At 37.8% G+C, this 21,062-nt stretch overlaps 1 protein-coding gene across 1 annotated transcript in view; it reads right to left on the minus strand.

The window, feature by feature from the left end:
• Positions 1-2,611: 2,611 nt before the first annotated feature.
• NNT (nicotinamide nucleotide transhydrogenase) overlaps positions 2,612-21,062 on the minus strand; it is a 42,164-nt gene continuing 23,713 nt past the window's right edge. The window contains exons 16-21 of the mRNA XM_010136309.1: positions 20,662-20,841; positions 16,317-16,476; positions 14,874-14,955; positions 5,575-5,693; positions 4,501-4,616; positions 2,612-3,259 (exon numbers count right to left, since the gene is read on the minus strand). Coding sequence (XP_010134611.1) covers positions 3,110-3,259; positions 4,501-4,616; positions 5,575-5,693; positions 14,874-14,955; positions 16,317-16,476; positions 20,662-20,841 — 807 coding nt within the window. The 3' untranslated portion in view covers positions 2,612-3,109. The remainder of the gene's footprint in view (positions 3,260-4,500; positions 4,617-5,574; positions 5,694-14,873; positions 14,956-16,316; positions 16,477-20,661; positions 20,842-21,062) is intronic.

Here is a 21,062-nt window from a genome sequence, read left to right on the forward strand (position 1 = left end):
GCAGGAGACCAGACCAAATTATCTCTAGAGGATCCTTCCAAACTAAATTCCTCTGTACCTCTGGCAGAGCAACAACTTACACTGAAAACAAAGATCCAAGGTGTCTCATAGCCATGCACACACACTGCAAACTGTAAAAGTTCCACCAGCTGAACAGAGATTAGTGTCCTACATCCTCTCCTTTTGTTCTTGCTGCACGCTTTGCCATGATCTGATCAGTTTTTCATGGCCTGCTTGAGGCAAGCTAAGTACCTCTTGATTGGTAATAAGCAGCTGGAGATAGGTTAAAAGGAGTAAAACCTTCGAACTAGAAGTCAGATCTACAAAAGGATACAGCTTTCCCGTTTGTCAGACTACAAATCCATATACTGCAGGTATACACTTCTCAGGTAGGCTGCTCAGTGAAGAGGGAAGAGAGGTTACTCTCATGAATCAACACCAGACTGCAGCCTCTGAAAGAGACCTCAAACCTCACCTTGACCAAAGCTCAAAGAAAACATGAAAGCTGCATGTCAGACCTGAGCAATGACACAACTGAACAGACTATCAGATGGCTGAAGTTATTCATTTATCATTCAACTTTGAAGGCAGAAACAGAAATCATTGCTTGACTTGACCAACTTGCAGATCTAAATAACTAAGAAATGAAGCAAAAGTATACGGTATCATTGCACCTCAGCCAGTGGAAACTGAAGTACTCAGCCAAGTTAGTTCTTGAAGATTTTTTCTTTCTTTCCAAAGTCAAAAAGTCAAGACATGTTGGAATCAACTGCTCTCAGAAGTCGTCTAGCTCTCTTCATTTATTAGAAAACTCAGAGTTAAGTTGCTACGGTCAGGTGACATCAATCATACCCAGAACTAATATTTTAAAGCACCATTTGAACAAGCAAAAAAGAAATGCGTGTATTTCACTATGATTCTTTTGTTACATTCTTCACTCTCAACAATCTTTGGTGGCATTTTGATCTTTTAACTCCCAGAAAGAACCTCGGACTACTTACCTACTCAGGAGACACAACAGGAGAGAAAAGAGACAGTAATCAATAAAGAAAAACAATTGATCTTTTATTAGCGCTTCAACAATTACATGGTGTTTCCATGGTAAAGCACAGTTTTAAAGGTAACACTGGTACCTCTGATGCAACATAACAGTATGGGTTTTTTTTCCCCAAATACAAAGGAAAAAAGTATACTCCCCATTTTTGTTGGATTTTTTTTTTTAAGAAAAGCTAAGTCTTATATTAGCTACTTATAAGCAGAGACACGTTGCAAACAAACCGCAGTTAGAAACTTCAAGTTTGACAAGACAAAAATTAATGCTTTAGGATATTAAATCCTTTCAAATCCCCTTTTTGCTTAGTAGGGAGGGAGAAAGAGAGAGAGAAAGGATTATTTCCTTGTCTTTCCCCTTCTCCCATATCCCTCCTATTTTTTGCAGAACTAAAAGAAAAGTTGAATACAAAAAAATCAAGAGGCCATAACTGTTACATTCAAATATAGCTGCCGCGAAATTTTAAATTAGAATTTAATTAAAAGTCTTTTCCTGCAGCATACAACATATTAATGCTTACATGACAATTTATTTCAAATTACATAAAAGAGATTCGCAAAAACAGTAGCTTCTCTCATACACTGTTTTATTTCTTTAATGTATTATTCTGTGTTTTAAGTGATCGTCACAAAAAAACAGAGGTAGCTAAGTAGAAATACTGTATTTTATATGAGGTCTCTATATAGGGTGTAACAAAAAGTTTGTTCTATCCATCAAGATGGATTAATGTCAAGACTTACTTTGTAATAGGTTGCCTTCCCCAGATATGAATGCTTTCTAACACAAATACAGCTATTTCTAGTTAGCATTTATCACCATAGACAGTTGCTACATCATTATGGAAACATGATAAATTCATTCTATTAGGCAAATATTTGAGTTGCACTCAAGTACACTTAACATAATAAAAACAAACCATAATAAAAACATAATAAAAACAAACCATGTCATCATTTAATTCTTTGCTGAACTTATTATGGAAATTTAACAGTGCTTTTAATTAGATTACGGAGAAGCCAAATAATCAAAACAGTGGATTTTAAGTTTGGCATGTTTCTGTGCTGTCCAAACAATAGCTTATTTATTTAGAAAAAAATCTAATAAACTCCAGCATCTTAAATATGTTCAAAGGTGCCTTTTCCAGCATCACAAAAATGTTAATTAAAAAAGTATCACCAGATTTTGAAGAAAATAATACCGCTAAAAGTCTCAGTGAACATAAACTGAAACGCTGTGGTCAAAATTCTGTGAACAGATCAGGCATGCAAGATGTTCTGCCTGCACAGAACTGGACCAAATTTTTCCTTAGACATTTAAAAAGTCAACAACTGGAAAAGATGGCAAATCTAGCAGTTGCTCACAACAGTCAGGCAGTGCAAGTAAGCGTACATTTCCTTGTTAGGCTTGAAGATCACTTGGTAGATCCCTGAAATCCTGTGTTTTCTTTTACATACTTTAAAGAGCACTACAAAAGAGTGGATCTGTATTTTAACTTTTCTAAAATGTTCCCGATTCACAGCATCCATGCAATCCACAAAAGAAACAGAACATTATGTTTAGAATCTTAAATCATGTAAGCATCTATTTGCACCTGCTTGCATCTCTTTGTAATTTTGCTTTAAGTTTTGATGAAATAAATAGCTGTTTTGTCCATACTGGGCAAAGAACAGCTTTGATAATAAGAAAGAATACAATTTTGGCACAGTATTTTTTATGAATTTCCATGACAGTACAGTCAGGAAGAAGGAGGAAGCCAGTAACTACTTAAAAGATGACCATTAGTTATTAGTTACTGCTTCTAACAGCTCAATGTTAACCGTAAAAAGCACTTTTCGTTCTTTCATGCATTGTCTCATGGGAGATTTAGTTTGAAGGGCTAATGTGCCCATCCTTTCATAAAAGCCTACATTCCCTGACTGAACTAACATCTCCTAAGAGTCAATGCAATCTTCTCCAAATGCCACCTGCATTATGACAGTAAGAGATTTTTCTAACTCGTTTTCCATGGCCTCTGTGACAAAATGCATTAACAACCGTGAGTGGAATATAAATCAGTATCTAGCTTTGATATGATTCCCTGACTTTGGCCTGCAGGGCATCACAGGTCTTCTTAGCATCTCCCAACAACATGGCAGTATTGGGTTTGTAGAAGATTGGATTGTCCACCGCTGCATAACCAACTCCCAAAGATCTCTTCATTACAATGACCTGCACATACGAAGTTCACATTTGAAACAGCAAAAAACAATCACCATCCCCTCTCAAACAAAGGCAACACAAAACCAATCTCCACAAACAAAGGGAGTGGAGGAAAGATCCCTGGCCAAAATAGGGAGCTCACTGTTACAAAACTGTATTTCAAATTTTAATACAGCAGACAATTTTAAATCTAGACCAGTTTCAGAAACATTTTATTGTTAAACACAGTATTATATGTCAGAGGAACACTGGACAATACACACGCATTATGTTTCTACTTTACGTAATAAAGACAAAGCAAGATGGCACTGATGATTATGACATAGAAGGTTATAGGGCTTTTTTATTTTTGAATCCAATTCCCTGATAGCAACACAATCCAGATGAGTGTTCACAGTAATACACAGTGCAACACTCTCTGGTACTTGTGCAGACTATTACTACTTTATACATGGGATTTAAAAAAAAAAATCCTTAAATAAATTTCAGCTTTAGTTATTAAATGTCAAATTAGTTAACCACAGCACATTCAGCAGAGAAGCTGTGAAGCTTTACCAACCTTAACCACGTACATGTTTCTTCCTCCAACTGCAACACATAGCTACGCACAAAACACTGATAAATGTATGTGCCTCTGACTGAGTACTTGACTGGCTAACCCACAGAAGAACTGTGCCTACGACTGGGTTCAGAACAAAAGATTAAAGATTTCACATCAATGAAACTCAGGTATATGTACTTCAGATCAGACAAAGTTGCTTTCAAAACACAAAACTGGTGAGGTAACTAAACTGTCAGTTAAATCTGGTTAGACTAAAAACTCTCAACTCAACCACTCACAGATTTCTTTTTTTATTTAAGCATATTATTCATTTTTTTATTTCCACCTCAATATTAAATTTGTCAGATTTTCTGTGAACTTAAAAAAAGCAGATATTTGCTTAGAAATGCTTCAGGGCTGCAGGTGTGAGCAGAACATCATTTATTCTAATCACATTTCAGCAAAAGTACTTTCATTGGTCTTTTCTGCTGCAGTCATGGTTACTTTCACTAAAGCACTTGCTCATGATTCTAAAATCAGGAACAGTACCTCACACTTGCAAAGCACTGATTGTTTTGTCGGATGACTTACAGAAAAGCTACTCATAGAAACCAGAAGACTAGGAGAATCTTCTTAGCTTACCCTATAAACAATGTTTTTAGAAGTGTGCTACCTCAGTTAGGTGCTAATGCAACTCTGTTAATCTCACCTGTTTGGACTTCCAGACCTCAAGCACTGGCATTCCAGCTATGATAGAGTTCGGATCTTCCTGAGCTGCTGAATTAACTGTATCATTTGCACCAATTACAAGGACTAAGTCAGTCTCTGCAGGAAGAGGAAGAAAACAAAACAGAAAAATTATCTGAAACTCAAATACTAAGGCTGGTGTACATTTTTGTGTTAAATCTAATCTTTAGAGGCAGAAGAACCTGTTATGGTAAACACCATGCAAATATTTATGAGGATTTCATTCACAAATATTTTAAAAACTTATCAGGCAAGTAATATGTGCAAGTCCAAGCATGGTATCAACTACCTCTAGCAAACGTCAAGTGTGCACAGCCCCATTCCAAGGACTCATTAGACCACTCTGCCACACAAAAGTTAAAACCTTTGATATTTAGATGTGGTTTCATACACGCATAGTATCATCACTTTCAAACACCTTCGCGCCTGATTTTTCCTTTGACTATTCTTTCAAAACACCGCAAGAAGTTGTCTGTTCAATACTATGCTTATTTGCAAGACATGAAGGGGTCAGGTCATTCACAGCACATGACCTAAAAGCATATCAAGCAGTGTTCCCCTTGGAGCAGTAATAGTCATAAAAAAGATAGAGCATTTGTCATTTATTTCACAGTTATAAGCAACTGAAAAAAACCCCCAACAAACCAACCAGCTACTGTCTTGGTGCTGGAAGAACCAAATTCCACAGGCCTACTTAATCTCCCTTCAGTATCTATTATGTTCTGTACTCCTGCATCCAATATTTCCCTTTGCTTTACTTGTCTATACTCTCTACTCCTCAGTTTCCTGCTTCTGAGTTCAGGCTACTTCTTGCGTTCCTCTGTACTCAACTGCTATTAGCTGGGAGATTGAAAGACTCATACTGAAAGAGAAAAACCTCTGCTCCTCTACAACGTTCTCACAACAGGCACAAAAAGAAACTGAATGGCCTAACCGAGATTTTCTACTTTTAAAATCCTTGTGCAATGTAATAACAGAATCAAAAACTGACAAGATCAAATCCAATCCACTGGACATTCATAACTCACACACTAACCTGGGAAGTCTTCATTGATCTCATCCATTTCCAGTACAATATCATAGGGAACACCAGCCTCTGCCAGGAGTACGTTCAGCTGACCAGGCATACGGCCAGCCACGGGGTGAATACCAAACCTAAGAGGAAAGAAAGTCCAATCCCATTAGTAAGTACTACCACTCTGTTTTATGCAGTAAAATTGCCATCTGTGGCCTACAATGCTGATAATTTCTGAAGTATAAGCACACACATGAATTAATAAAATGAAATGGATAAACCTTAACAATATTGAAATTACTTTTCCAGCTTTGCAGGGAACTGAGTGGGTGGGAAAGGGAACAAGGCCCATTGGCTGCTCTCCAGGTGAAGAGTCAGACTTTCTTTTTCTGTGAAGTTAAAAGTATGACTGACATGACATGTATACAGCAGAATATGCCCATTTCCCAGTAAAACTAAAGAAGCCAGAGTATGTTTTCAATCCTTCCTTCCTTCCTCACAAGAGTAGTCTTTCACGAAGTTGTTGCACCTGCCAAGTGGCTTTGGAGAGCCTGCTGGACACTTCTAGTGACAACACAGAAAGAACTTGTGGCTAGAAATGCCTGGGAACACATCACCGCAAGACAGACCAACGGAGTAAATTTTCCACCCAGAAGCAGCTTCTACCAACAAGCTTTTCTTCAACCACTCTTGAAAGTCATAGGACAATTTTACCATTTGGTCTGGCTACAGTCATCAGCTTCGCCCTCATCACAACACACCAACCATTCGTATCCACCTTCCAAGTAGTATCACATTCAAAATCTTGTGAGAGAACCTTTGAGGTTTTTTATGAATAAGCCCTTTTGCTGCAAAATTGCCACCCACATTAAAATGCTTTGCACATCCCTTACATCACTGCAAAGTGAAAGCAACACAAAGTAAATGAACTGGCCACAACATAATATTCTTCATGAAAAGGCCAAAAGACTCTGCAGCGTTCCTGGAAGGAAACCACCCCTAGACCTAGAAACACCCTTGCCAAATGGCCTTAGTAACTCAGGTATCTCTATAGTATGCAAGGTTATCACAGTCTAACACTCCAATGCAACAGAAAACTTAGCAGAGACTACTTCAAAACACTAGATGATGCTTTGCTGAATTAGGTTAACATTCCACTTTCTTCTCATGATTGATCTTAGAAAAAAAAATGGAGGGCGAGTGAGAAGGTGGAGAGCTAAGAAGCTATACCAGCTTAAGCATAACAATTTAAGAAATGTTTTCAGAACAGCTCAAAACCATCTTAAGAGAAAACACTGTTTACGAGTTACTAAAAATTCAGACAAAGAGCATGGCAGTGGGGGGTCTTAAAGCACATGTGTAGTTCTGTAAGAGTAAAAACCTGAAAATATTCAGAATGCAGATGTTAAACTGGTTTAATATACATATAAATACATATTTATATATATTTCTATTTGTATATAAAGCGCCTATCATCATATTGATAAACATTCTTTGGAGCCACTGGGACAGCAGAGTTAAGCATAGGTGTCAGCCTGCCAGTACCTCAACACTTCTGTTTCCAATCAATTAAAAAAAAAAGCCACAACTCCCAAAGCCCATTGTTAGAAACAAACCTGCTTCTGTGGGCAGATTGTCCTCTTCTGCTCATCTGCTGGCCCTGAATTAACCAGGCATATCAAAGCCTACTCGCTCGTGCATTTTCAGTTTTGCCATCTCTGGAGCTAACACCAAGCACAAATGCTAACTCAAGCACATCACAAATGCCTCAGATAAATGTTGTGTATGGCTGAAGTTAAATGTTTAATAAGGAAGCCCACAGGTGCTTTGGAAGAGACAAAAAATACCCAAGAGAAAACTGTAAATTCTTGGATTTCTGAACAGAAAATACTGAGCACAAAGTCAAGTGAGTCAAGAATGCAGTAAAAAGACTTCAGACTTCTTCAGAAAGGAGGGAAAGACTGATAAATCAACATGCCACGACAGACAGATTGCCACATATTTCTATTTTCAACTCCACTGCGATGGAAATGGGTAACACATTATCAATGGTCCAAAGTCATAGTCCAATCCACACATCATTTGTGAATTTAAGACTGTACAAATACATCCTTAAAAGGACAACTGAGTGCTCCATCAGCAAGACACATTAAGACAATGCAAAGATGAGACAATTGAAACTCCAGCAACAAAATTAAGGACATATGATTAATCCATATAATACCAGATACACCACAATTTTAATCTCTAGGTCAAACAGCAGGATAAAAGCCGCTTTAAAAGGAATGCTTTTTAACAAAAAGATAATATTCTGCTAGTAAACATTTTGGATCGTGTTGCAAAGGATAAGACCCAGAATCAGAAAAAGGAGAGCAAATATACAGGACAAAACATTAACTTTTTGCACCACTCAGTAATATAAGCCATGTGTTGTACTACAGCTAGTCCTTAAGCGTACCAAATTCAATCACTTACAGCACAGTAGTAGAACTCTTATTCTGAAGTACACTTGAGAAAAGCCATCACTCCTCTGGCAGTGGAAACAGATTTTCCAACAAAATTCTCTTTTGTTTCTAATATAATAATTTGAGTGTCTTTGCGACCAAAGCTGCTTTGGCAATACACAAAACAAAATACTTGTGAGGTTTCTATTACGTAGTATATACACATGCAATATTACTTCAAGGGCTGGAAAGCCAAAATTCAAGCTGCCAAGATAATGCATTTCACCTTTGGCTTCACCATTCCTGGCAAGAGGCAATGAAAGAAGAAAAGAAAGGGACAAATTGTCTTTGTCTGGGAAGAGTTATGGGATGAACCATCAGTAGTTAGAGACTTGACAGACTCTGCTTGAAACTATATTCTACATATTCGAAGTTTGAGAAAGCTGCTCATACAAAATATTTTTGGGCAAGTACGTAAGTGACTCTCAGAAGTCTGCTCTTAAGAGCCTGTTCACCAAACATGACAGTAGCTTGCTAGTTCTTCTTTAAACAGGACGTGCAAGTGTGTCAAAAAGAATCATTAAAAATATGGGCTTCTTTAAGACTTTCACAATACTTATGTACATCTCACATTAAACCTCCTGTCCAACAGGAGGCCAAATTCAGGTAAGAGATAGCTAGAATCTTTGAGGGCTCACAACATGTCCAATAAGAGATAATTCTCTACACCAGCAGTTCTTCAAAGCTGTGTTTTAAAGTGAAATATTGCTAAGTTTTTGGTATGCCTTTAGTATCAGTTATGCAAGAACTCCCTCAGGTTGGCTGGTTTGCTGTTAAATCAAGCAGAAATTTCACACTCCTTTTGAATTTCTGTTTCCATGACATTAAGTTTACAGTCTACATACACTTTACCCATAACAAAGATTCACAATCATGCTGTGATTGAGTGGACATTATTCTGGTATTTCACTGAAACATGGAATTCACCAGGAATTTTTCCTCTTGACCCTGACCATGTCACATGGGGCTTGCTTACCCCCTTCAGTTGCCCAATACACTGAAAGGAGCATACATCTCCTTGCTACTAAGACTTAATACCTAAACAGCATGAGTACTAGGCAAGGATATTCAGTATCTTTCGGATATTTTTTACCTTTAAAAAGACAACACAGCACTCTGGAAAATGAGTTCATATTTTGAAATCTTTCTCATAATACAAAGACTAACATTTTCTTTTAAATTTAGATTAAAAATCTAAAACTCCTGATATTCACATCACATCTAGAAAGGACTCGGGGGGAGAGGAGGGGGGGAGAGAAATTACTTAAAGTAGTGTGAAAAACGTACTGTTAAAAGACAACTATTTCATGAAAAACTACTGAAAATTCTCAGAATGGAAATTACATTTTATAGAGTTCATAAAGTCAGCATCTATCTTTATTACAAATGGCTGGTAATCAATACTGAAAGAGCTAGCACCTACCTAACCCAATGCAAAAGTGCTTCAAGATCACTTCATCCATGTAAAGACAGGATTCCTGTCATAATGCCAAAGCTGGACAGAGTGATCGAAGCAAATAACATCTGGCTGGTGCCTAATTTAGCTTACTTTAGATGCTGCATCTACAGAGAATGATTTGTCCAAGGGTTTTGCCCCACCTCCTCTTCCCCCTGCCCTATTCATTTAAATAAAATACCTCCCCACCTCTGTTTCCAGTAAAACAATAATGTTATTTAACACAAGAGGAAAAAAAAAAAAACCAAAAACTAGATGAACTGAGAAGTGCATCATTCAGCTATCCCACAGCTTCAATCCTGCCATGTAACATTAGCTGCAGTTTAACATAAATTGAAAGTATCATAGTATCGTGTTCTCATCACACATTATAAATGAATGCAGATTACTAGGATCAAAGCACCAATTAGTGAGCTAGCTTAGGCCTGTTGTCATGCCTGAGGGAACAACATGTCCCCAGAAACAGTACTTCAGCATGGACTCACCTCAGTGGCTCTGCTGGGGTCAAGGCCAGTTAAACTTAAACTGAATTAAATGACTTAAATTAAGCGTAGTTACATGAAGGTTGGTACTGGCTCTCTACTTTCAAGCACTACGGTTTATCACAGGAGGTGTAAAATTCAAGTACATGGCAGACTTTAGCTCAATACAATAATCCTCCCAAGAACCCAACTGCAGGGAAGAAAGAAGAACCTGCCTCCACATACCATCACAAACTAATCTAGTAAGGTCACTCAGAACTGAGCCAACCCATATGGAACCAATGGCAAACCTACAATGCACCCCCAGAAACACACAGCTATAGCTGCATTCTTGCAGATTGGCTACAGCCAGGTTTACCAGTTCTATCTAGCTACACTGATACAGCACTTGAGCTAACAGACCTGTTGGACTCACTTGTCCCTTCATCTGTAGCGCTAGTAACTCAGAATCAAGACAGTTCATTTGACTATAAAAAACAAACGGAGAACTGACACACACATGTATATACTTAAGTGTCTTCCTTGTAAGCACACTTCAGCTTCCTAGAAACTTCCATCAACACATGTTCTTATGCTGCCTTTCAGTGGTGAGAGCAATTTCCATTTTACACACACCAGAGCTATATCATATGCTTAGACTGGTTGGGACAACATTTTAACACCTCATCCTTTAAAGTTCTTCTAGAATGATTGTAAACTGATATAATTAAACAAATCAAGTTAAACAGTTTTATTTACTAATTTGTAGACAAATGTGGTACCCATCAACATGTTCAATTAGATCACATTTTCAAAAATGTGAGAAAACCATGTTTCCATGTGCTCTAATGTAATCATTAGGGTAAAAAAAAAAAACAAACCAATCAAACCAAAACAGTAACATATTAGAAACCGATTTAGAAAGCAATACATCTTTCTAATCAAGAATTTCTTACTATGCAGAAAAACAATTGATAGAAAAAGTCTTAGGAAAGTCAAAATGTGGCAAAAGCTAAGACAGTTAACTTGATGGGGATATGGACAGTGTCTGTTACCTGTGCGCGTATGAGAATGTATACAGTTTTCAACTGTACTGTAACTGAATAATAGTGTATCTATATCTCTATATAGAATCACTATAGAATATAATTTAATTATATAGAAGAAATCAGAATTTCACGACTACACTTCTAAAAACAAACACAGCATGTCGTGAAAGAACTTTGCTGAGAACCTTTCAGCAATTTACCCAGTTGTAACTGCAGAAATATGACACCAGTTGTAGACCAGGCATCTCCGCTCCAAGGCCAATGGACTCCAGGGCTTGAGCGTAGGAAAAGTTCTGTTCTTTTACCCATCCTTAACAAGGGAAAGCTGTAATGAAGGCTCGGCAATATCCAGCTTTCTGTGTGATCCTACTAACACATTGAAGATGTGATCTGCTGCAAGACCATCGCAAGTAAGTGACGATACTAACTACGTTAACTATGCAATTTAATAACTCAAAGAGTCTGAAGTTTCCAAACTCTCTGCTATTTCTAAATTTAAACCCTAGTCAAAGGTTATGCATCATGTTATATAATCTGTGCTCCTCACTGAGAATGTTATGGCTATGAGCAAAGTAAATGAAAACAACAGCTCCTCTGGACCAGTTGTGAGCCGTGAAGGAAAAATAGACCATATGAGAGACTAAATTTTTCTTGGCACGGTATGGGCATTACAAATTGATGACAATTGTATGTCCATGCTGGACTCCTCCACTGCGGATGAGTGAGAGTGTCGCTGCATCTGGATGGTGAGCACACTAGGGTCCCGAGGCACTCCAGGCCTGCTGAAATCAGAGGGACAGCAGCTGCTCTCAATGAACACCGTGGGAGCTCCGCAGAGTGATGAATGGCCTGAATTACCTCAAACTGTAAATACAGATTTATTTCATTAAAATACTAGGTAACCACTGCAGTGATCCCTTCCTGAAACTGACTCATAAATCAGTTACTTCAAGGATTCATTCATGTTTCCCCCCTGCAAAGCCAACATAAAAGGCAAAAACAGTAATTTTATTTCACCAGGGTTGATAAAAAATAAAGCTTGCCCCCACAGAAGCACTGAAAGGAAAGCTAAAAGCACATGACACTGTCATTGCATTAGCCAAGAAAGATTCTTTTGTTCCACAACTAGCAGGTCTTCAAAATTTTTAATGCGCTTTGGACAACCACAGAGTTTTTCCTAAACACAGGGAAGTACGGTGTGAAAAGAAGTGCTCCAGAAAGCAGATATACCAACACCCCCCCTCACTTCTCATGTATCCATAAACAAATAAACTTATAAAGCTATTTTATATGTAAAACTGCAACATTCTGGGTAAACACTAACAAGAAACTGCTACTAAACCTTACTACAACCCTGTTGTTATCCATCACAATACATGCTTTAAAACACTGCAAAAAACCTTATAAACCACTTTTCAATAAGCTTGGAAAAACAAAGCCAAAGAACATTAATTGTCAAGGGTACTGATTCCAAAAGAAAGTCACCATCTAACTGAAATAAGCACCTGGAAATCAGAGAACCAGTCTGGCTAATCAGCATATGTACAAATATCTTGTTTCAAAGTAATTTTAAAATATTAAATTAGCATAATTAGAAAATAGATTCCCAATAAATCAGCAAGGGAGGCATAATGTTAGCTTTCCAGTACTTTCAACATTTGTAAGGTCTGAAATGAGGAAAGAAAGGACTTCAGGCCACTACTGACACCTAAGAATTATCTCTGCACAGTAAATCCACAGGACTGTCCACATGAATTCTAATAATCCTTCCATGCAATTCTCAAAGAACTCAGTAGCAATCTTACTTGCAATAATAAAAACTTAAGGAAACCCAGTAAGAGCAGGTCTAACTTGCTCAACAGATTGGCATATCCGTCACAAAAGAAGAGGCCAAGAGCTGTGATTCTTCAGCCTACAGAAGAGAAGGCTCAAGGGTCTCTTATCACTGTGTATAAAACTGATGGAGAGGAGTAAAGAACACAGTCAGATTCCTCTCAACGGTATACAGTGAACAGACAAAAGGTAATGGTCAAAACTGAAATACAGGAAAAACCTGCTTTACTCCAAGGGCAACTGAATACCGGAACAGATTGCCCAGAGAGGCTGTCAAGTCTCTCTCTGGAGATTACATATTCAAAACCGAGCTGGGCAAGATCCTAAGCAATCTGCTTCAGATGACTGTTTTAAGCAAGGGGGCTGGCTGAACTAGACAATCTCCAGATACCTCTTTAACTTCAACTGTTCTGCGATTCTGTGATGATTCAGGCTACATTAAAATAATGGAAAAAGTTTACACCCTCAGACCTTCCTATGTTCACTGGATACCTTCTGAACAAATCAAACTGTAGAAACCTTCAAAGCATGACATAAGAGAAAATACCACAGCCCTAATGCTTGGAAGAGGCAAAGGGAAATCAGGCAGAATATCTTGTAGAAGTTAACATCTTGTTGCTAATGTAAGATCACATGGATTGACGTACGAGGTTTTCAAGGAACCTAACAGCCAGGATATCTAATTTTAACAGAGACACTGTGTGCAGCACACCAGTCCCAAAATAGGAGCTCTTGAGCATCTGCTAGAGCAACACACCTCAACAATACACACTGAATGTGTTTAGCTATTCCAGATTGTAGAAGGCGTTAGTAAAAGAGTAAAAGGCATGGTAGACTGTGGATTTTTAATCTAAGAAGGGCATCTAACATTATAGTGTTCCGTCACTGTTTCAGACCTGCCAATCAGAAATGGATCTTGCTGTCCACACTTTTTTATATATATACAAATGTTGCTATATAGCAGTAAGCATTACATCTATTAATGCAAGTCAGTTATCCCAGGAAAGAAGTAAGTCCCATGTTCTTGGTGCAGAGGCTGCTATCTGATCTACTCTTCCACTTCTTAGTGGAAGACTGACCCCAGTGAACACTACTCCATACTGCAGGAGGCACTCACTTTCTGCCTAGGATCCTCAATCACTGCAACCCTCTAACTATATCCCAAAAAGAGAGGTCCCATTTCCTTAGGAAATTAGGACTTTAAAAACCTGAAATACTGTAAGCTATTTTTGCCTATGAAACAATCCCCATTTCACAAAAGTTTCTCTAGGAGGCAATTCAAAGCACTTCAGGCCTGTGCTCCCTTCCTACTGGCAACAGGCATAAAGAAAATCTATACTCCCTGAAGTCAGCTGTTGCTATTACTCCTCACAGTGACGTATTTCCACAAAGCGGCTGCCTTCACAGAGCTCTCCAATCTCCCCTCCTTTAGAAAAGGCTGCTAACTGTTCTCTTGAACATAATACAAAAAGCTACCTTCAAATTCTATTTTACATAAAACTTCACAGCTTTTTTTCTACAAAACACCACTATATCCAAAGGCAGAATATATATATACACACGAGGAGCTAACTCGCCTTTTGCAAGACTGTGTTCCTACAATGAAGTATTAATTTTTAAAGCCATTCTTTTTAACAGATCTTCAGTGTGACACCAAACAAAGCAAAACCAAGAAAAAAAAAAAAAAAAAAAAAAAAAAAAAAAAAAAAAAAAAAAAAAAATCATTCTACAGCTGCTGAGGCTACTTCCAAAAGCCAAATTTAGCAAGAGCGTAAGAGAGTAAAGATCTTTTACACTAAAGCATGATATTTCTAGATATTCAGCTATGGGTTAATAAAACCAGCACATTCCTCCAGCTAGCATTTCTGGGAGAGAGATCAGTGTAATAATGACTAGTGAAAGAAAAATTAAACCAAAACAGACTTGTAGGGGATTTTAGTGGAGCGGGGAAAAAAGCCTGAACACCTAAACCCAAAACAAAAAACCTGTAATATTTTTAATGAAGGCAAGTTCTTACCTGACATTTTTCCCTTGTTCTCTCAACATCTTCACCAGATCAGCTATGGGGTACTGAGCTTTTGCTGCACACAAACCATAACCTGAAAGAATTTCCACATTTTAAGCTATATTTTTCTTTGAGTGCAGACAAAAATGGTTACAGATAATAAGTGTAGCTCCCACACAAACAGAAGCTCTCATAATTAAAAATAAATAAAAAACATTTTGTATATTATGTATGTATACACACGCATATATCAGATACTCATATACTCTAGCCTGACCACTGTAATTCATCTCTTTTTTGGTCTTCTGGCCACTAACAAGTGTGATGGTTTGACAAGTCGAACTACACAAGTAACTTATTTCAGCTACACAAAAATACATGTTCCTTTCCCTATCCGAAAAAGATGTTTCAGATATGATAAAGAGGCAGGTTACTTCACCACCATTAACCTCAGCAAAATTTTAGTTTTGAATAAGGCAAATCTACTAGCTGTATATGGCTTTTAGCAGCAAATAATCCTTTCTGTCTTTCTGTCTGAATTAATTCATCAGAGTAACAATGCCCAGGAAGAAAATGGACTATAAATTATTAACCTCAAGGTCCTCAAGGTTTGACCACAGGAGCAAGAGGCAATCTCCTTAAAGATGTTTGCAGTTTTGTTGGAAATGAAGGTAACTTCCCAAAATAGAACCCTATCTCACTGATGTTTCTATTTAAGCTTGAGCAAAATGAAAGATGACTTTGTTTTTCAGTATCCTTCTCATTCCAATGCTAAATAAACTTAACACAATAGCTCCACCATTCAGTTGAAGGAAAACAAGTCTGAGTTTTATTCCGTACCTGACCTCTCCTAACAGGGAATGTGCAATTGAACCCTAAGAGCCTACAGCCAACAAAATAGTTTCAGACACCTCAAGATTTTACTTTTCAGGGTTTTTTCTACTTGACTTCCAGTATTTATTGTATACTAAGTTTTAGATATTTTTCTGCCTTTTTTAATAAAAGAATGCAGAATTGAGCAAGTAGATGAGAAGTGCAAATAACATCCTCCCTCTCAGTAATTTAACAGATAGATATTTTGTTATTGGTATCATTGGTACTGTGGTAGCATTTGGAAACTCACACAACAGCTGTACATGTAATGTACAAAAGACAGTCTTTGTCCTGAAGAATTTTAAAATCTAAATAAATGGGACAAAGTTTGAAGAAACACACACAAAGAAAAATGAAGTGGCATACACATGGCTACAGAGAGTAATGACGACTGACCTGGGAACAAAAACAGATCCCAAAGACCCAGTCAACATTTGACATGCTGCTGCTATGTTGCAACTGCAATAAGGGCTACAGTTTATTTCTTTGGGGGTTTTCTTTTTTAGGTATGGTTGGTTTGAGGGGTTTTTTTTTTTAACAGTACATCTCCTGAACGTTTTGTTTGAGTGAAGAGTGTCTTACCTGGAGTAATAATAATATTATTGGCTTCCTTTATCATTTCAACTGCATTGTCCACATTGATTTCTGTGTGGGTTCCAGTAATTGCCATGGGCTTCCCACCAGCTGTGGACGTAGTGCCATAGCCCCCTAGAATCACATTCGCAAGGGAACGGTTCATAGCCTGAAAGACAAGAGGTTTTTGATCAGCTGAAGGAGATAAATGAGAGAAGGTGTCCACAAAGAAACCTTCCGAAAACATTAAAGCCTTCCTGACAAGTCTTTATCTGCTGATTTTGCCTGGTTACAACTCAAAACTTTTTAAAGCAGGGTCCTTAAAACAAAGACCCAGATTAACACAACAGTAGTCAAACATCCGCTTCTAATGCATTACATTACACTGGTAAGAAGAACATCAGCATTACCTCAAGACAAAGAGCAGAACACAAACAGAAATATTAGTCTCTCTTCTTAGAAGAGAGGGATATGAAAGAATTATTTAATGACAGAACTTTTTTTTTTTTTTAAACATACATATATAAACATATATAGACATTTTCTTAAGTTCTCGAGCAATTCTACATGACAGCATGGACACCATGTACAGGTACTACAGAAGCGAAGACCCTACAGCATCAAGTCAAGAAAGAATGCAACAAAGCTAAGTAGCCACACAAAACTAATCAACTGCTAACTCAAAACAAATTGTAAGGAACTAAAAGGGGCCATTAACTTACTAGCTGAGTACCCAAGGGAATAAGAGATCTTAAACTAGGAGCTTTAAGATGTAACACATCCTGAAAATTTGGCTCTCATAGATAAACAGCCAGGAAACACCACTGGCTAAACCACTGGCACATCTCCTTGTGAGCATGGTCCCAAAGCTGTATCTGGCCATATCTGGAAGTACGGAAAATCAGTAATTGCAGTAAACAAACTGGAAGAAGTAAAGAAACCAGCTAAATTGCTTCTTTTAATTAAATGTGTATCATACATCCACTCTGCGCTCAGAAGCCAATGCAGTATCTACGGACAGATCTAGAGAGGCACATATACAGGCAAGAGGAAACACCCACACAATACTGTGCTTCCAAGTGTTAATTTTCCACTGACATTTCATATCATGAAACTCCACAGGTTATATGCTATAGCCTGAGAAGATACGCCATTTTGTGAAATTCATCATCTAGCAAATATGCACAAAGATGTTAGAACTTCTGTTTATCCTGATAAATCATCACTGTTTCAGATAATGTAGGAAGATGCATAAATGCAATGAAATCAGCATCTTCCCACTGTCTGCAGTAGCAGTAGTTCTTATCCTAAGAACACATTGCCTTTGATGTGTATCACAATATTAAACCATCAAACAGAAAAAGAGACTATTTAGTATATTACAGCAGTTAAGTGTCAGGTAAGACAGCCTAACCAGAAGAATATAGTCTTCAGATGTAGTGCATGCTAAGCTTACAAGAAGCAGAGCACTGTCTATACAAACCTAAACCAAAAGACAACAGTAACACCAGGCCAGACTGAAAAGAGTTCAAATATTATTAGACGTCTGTGAATCCACACAAAGCAAACATGAGATTGAAACACCCTTGCCTGACTCCGCAGCAAAGAGCCAAGGAAGGAGGAGGGAGCTCTGGCCAAAAAAAAAAAAAAAAAAAAAAAAAAAAAAAAAAAAAAAAAAAAAAAAAAGGGGCATGCTCATGCTCATGCAGGCTTCAGAATGAGTCAAGACCTCATCAGGCAACAATGAATCAAAGCAGCTAAGACCTACTCAGCACAGCGACAATGTGGAAACTCTTCTATAGGCTATTCTCCCTTCTTTATTCATATATGATTGTGGTCTGTAGTGGTAAAGTGCAGGTTTCACCATTCACAGACAATCTAACCACCAGCAAAAAACCCTCTATGCTGTGCATACACAGACGATACTGGCCAGGAGCTTACAGCCCAGGGAAAAGCAGACCCTCGACCTCTGAGAACTCTAAGTCCTTCCACCGTGCCCACAGAAACTCTACCGCTAGTACAGGTGATGGACCAGTAAGGAATTTACAAAACTAACATGATCTGTCCCATCTCTTGCTCTGTTTCATCATCTCCATTAAAAGTTCCTCTTCAACCTGAAGCATTTTCCCCACCTCGAGGCACACCGACTATTACTACAGCTGCAATCACCAAGTACTCACTCTAAAGAAAAAAAAAAAGAAAAAGACTTGCTAATACAATCAAGTGCTCTGAAGATGACATGTTGTGTTGGTGTTTTAAAAGAGCCATAATCCACAGGATGAGTGAACAGTACAGACCTTCGCTTTTTTGTTCTGAAGTTGCAATTTTTTGACCTTAACTCACCCTACTAATAGGCACGAGAGGTTTGGGTAAAAAAAAAAATCAAGCAGATACAAGTGCAAAAACTAAGTGGTTATCTAAAAACATGTTGGCTGATTTTATCAGCTCAAGCTCAAAGAGATTATCTGGATAGGCCTTGGATAATTAAGCTACAGTTTTATCACAAATAAGTAATAGAAAATGTTTTTAAAAGTTTTCAACCATTAAGATGTTTCCACAAACACCTTCTCATCTGTAATGGATACGCTTCAATAAATATACTGCTTTGAATGGAAATCACGGAGCGGGGGCAGGGGGCAAGGCAGAGGTATACAGTTGCTTCAGTAGCACAGGTTGCAGCAGCCTAAAGCAGAGTTTACTGAAATTCTTGAGCATGTTTTCTCCCAAAATGCAACTTCAAGACAATGATACCGAATCTTCTGATTATACCAATGCTTTTAAAAGTAACGACTTCCATTAGACAAATGAAAGCAGAAAAGCACTGCACTAGAAATAAGTTATTCTGCTTATACAAAATAATTTTAATTATACTAACTTTAATTGTCTAAGCTTATATAAAGCTTAGACAAAATCGTAAGATTTCTATACTACTACCTCAAAAACTAAACTTCTTGAAATTTGACAAATACATAGACAAAAGCCACTTTGTCACTGTGTAACTATTTTGCTTCCCCAGGCTTCAACTAGATTCCTCCAACCACCAGACTTAAGTATCTCTAAACTCTCTTCTGAGTTCTGAGAGAAGTTAGCAGTAAAATAAATAAAAATGTAAGAGAACAGTAAAAGGAAATGAAGGTGCAGAGTAACTATCCCTACTAGTGACTACATACCGAACAGATCATATTTTCACTAAGACTTACAAGAACTGTATCTTTAAAGAACCTACTTTTCTTACCTGTGTTGCCTGTAAGCATCGTCTTTCTACTGACACAGACTAAACTGCTGACTGTATGCAAATATATATGTATATAGACTTATATATATAAAAAGGTGTCCCAGGAACCACATGCTTTGATTTTCTTTTGATAAGGAGATAAAAAATGTTCAAGCAAGAACAAGATTCTTTAAAATTCATACCTGAGATTGTTCACAAGAACTCACATCCACAAAGCTGCTCAAAACCACTTTCTTAAGCTTTTCTTAAACTGTTCCTCAGGAGAGATGAAAATGAATGATACTGAACATTCCTAACATAGTAACGATACTACTTATCGGCAGAGATGAAATCAGACAATAAAGCCAGGGCTGATCATAGTAAAACACCATGACAGCAGAACAGCAACACTGAACACACAAGAACACAAGAGCAGAAGTGAAACAGAATTCACAACAATCAGGAGACTGGCAGCTGTTGCACTGTGAACAGTTTTGTTTCAGTCATTGCTTCTCCACCTTTGAAAACAAGAAAGAGAGAGACACAGGAAAACCAGAGTCTTCTGTCCAAATGTTCCAAAGAAAAGGAGACCATTACTACTAATGTAATGATTCACACACAGAGCTGAAGCTCGAGTTTGCTGATACAGACGTTAGTATCAACACATTAATGCAAGCCTGCTGCCACCAGGTGGTGTTTCAAAGTAGCTGCTCTGAAAGCACACTCCTGCAGTCCAAAAAACAAACTTTAAATTACTCCAAGTGACCCAAACCTTCTTTTTAAAGAAATTCACCACTTACAGTATCTCCTGATGATAAACTTCACATTTAGCTTAAATCTAGCAACACTGCAGTGATCTGACTAAAAAAAAACAGCTGAGCACAAGTAATGATACCTATTTGAGCACAGATTCAAAAGTTCAGTGCCCAAATAAATGCAAATGCTTTCGTCAGTTTAGAAGTACGTACCTCTCCAAACCAAAGAGCTGACTGACATCTAGTCCAACACTTTCAATTAAGAATTTTCTAGTCTGTAAATATCTAGCAGCTTAGCCTTCCGATTGCTTATCTTCCTAGCAAATATACTGAATAAAGGTTTTCATTACTTGGAAAACAAGCAAAATTTCTGCGGAGTTCTTACCACACACATGATGTAAGAGAGGATGGCCCCAGAGGAGCCAATGAGGGCACCAACAATGGTCAGCAAGTTGTTGTTCAGTAGGAAGCCCTCAGCACACAAAGCCCATCCAGAATAACTGTTCAGGACAGTAATAACTACAGGCATGTCAGCACCTCCAATAGCTGCTGTTAAAGTGACACCCTGGAAAAGGAAAGAAAACACTTCAGTGTAAGTCACAGCTAAGGAGCAGAGAAGATGGTCTGCCTGCAGCACTGAAAAATATGTCAAGTTACTTAATAACCTACTGCAGTATTTTCAATGCAGGAGACATCAAGCTGTGGTCTGAGGATTTGATCTATCAATTCCAGCTCTTGAGAGAGGAACAAAAGGCAAGGCACTCCACTGCCCTCAATCTGTCCTTA

Source organism: Buceros rhinoceros, unplaced genomic scaffold (genome assembly GCF_000710305.1).
Source record: "Buceros rhinoceros silvestris isolate BGI_N320 unplaced genomic scaffold, ASM71030v1 scaffold1195, whole genome shotgun sequence".
Taxonomy (NCBI): Eukaryota; Metazoa; Chordata; class Aves; order Bucerotiformes; family Bucerotidae; genus Buceros; species Buceros rhinoceros.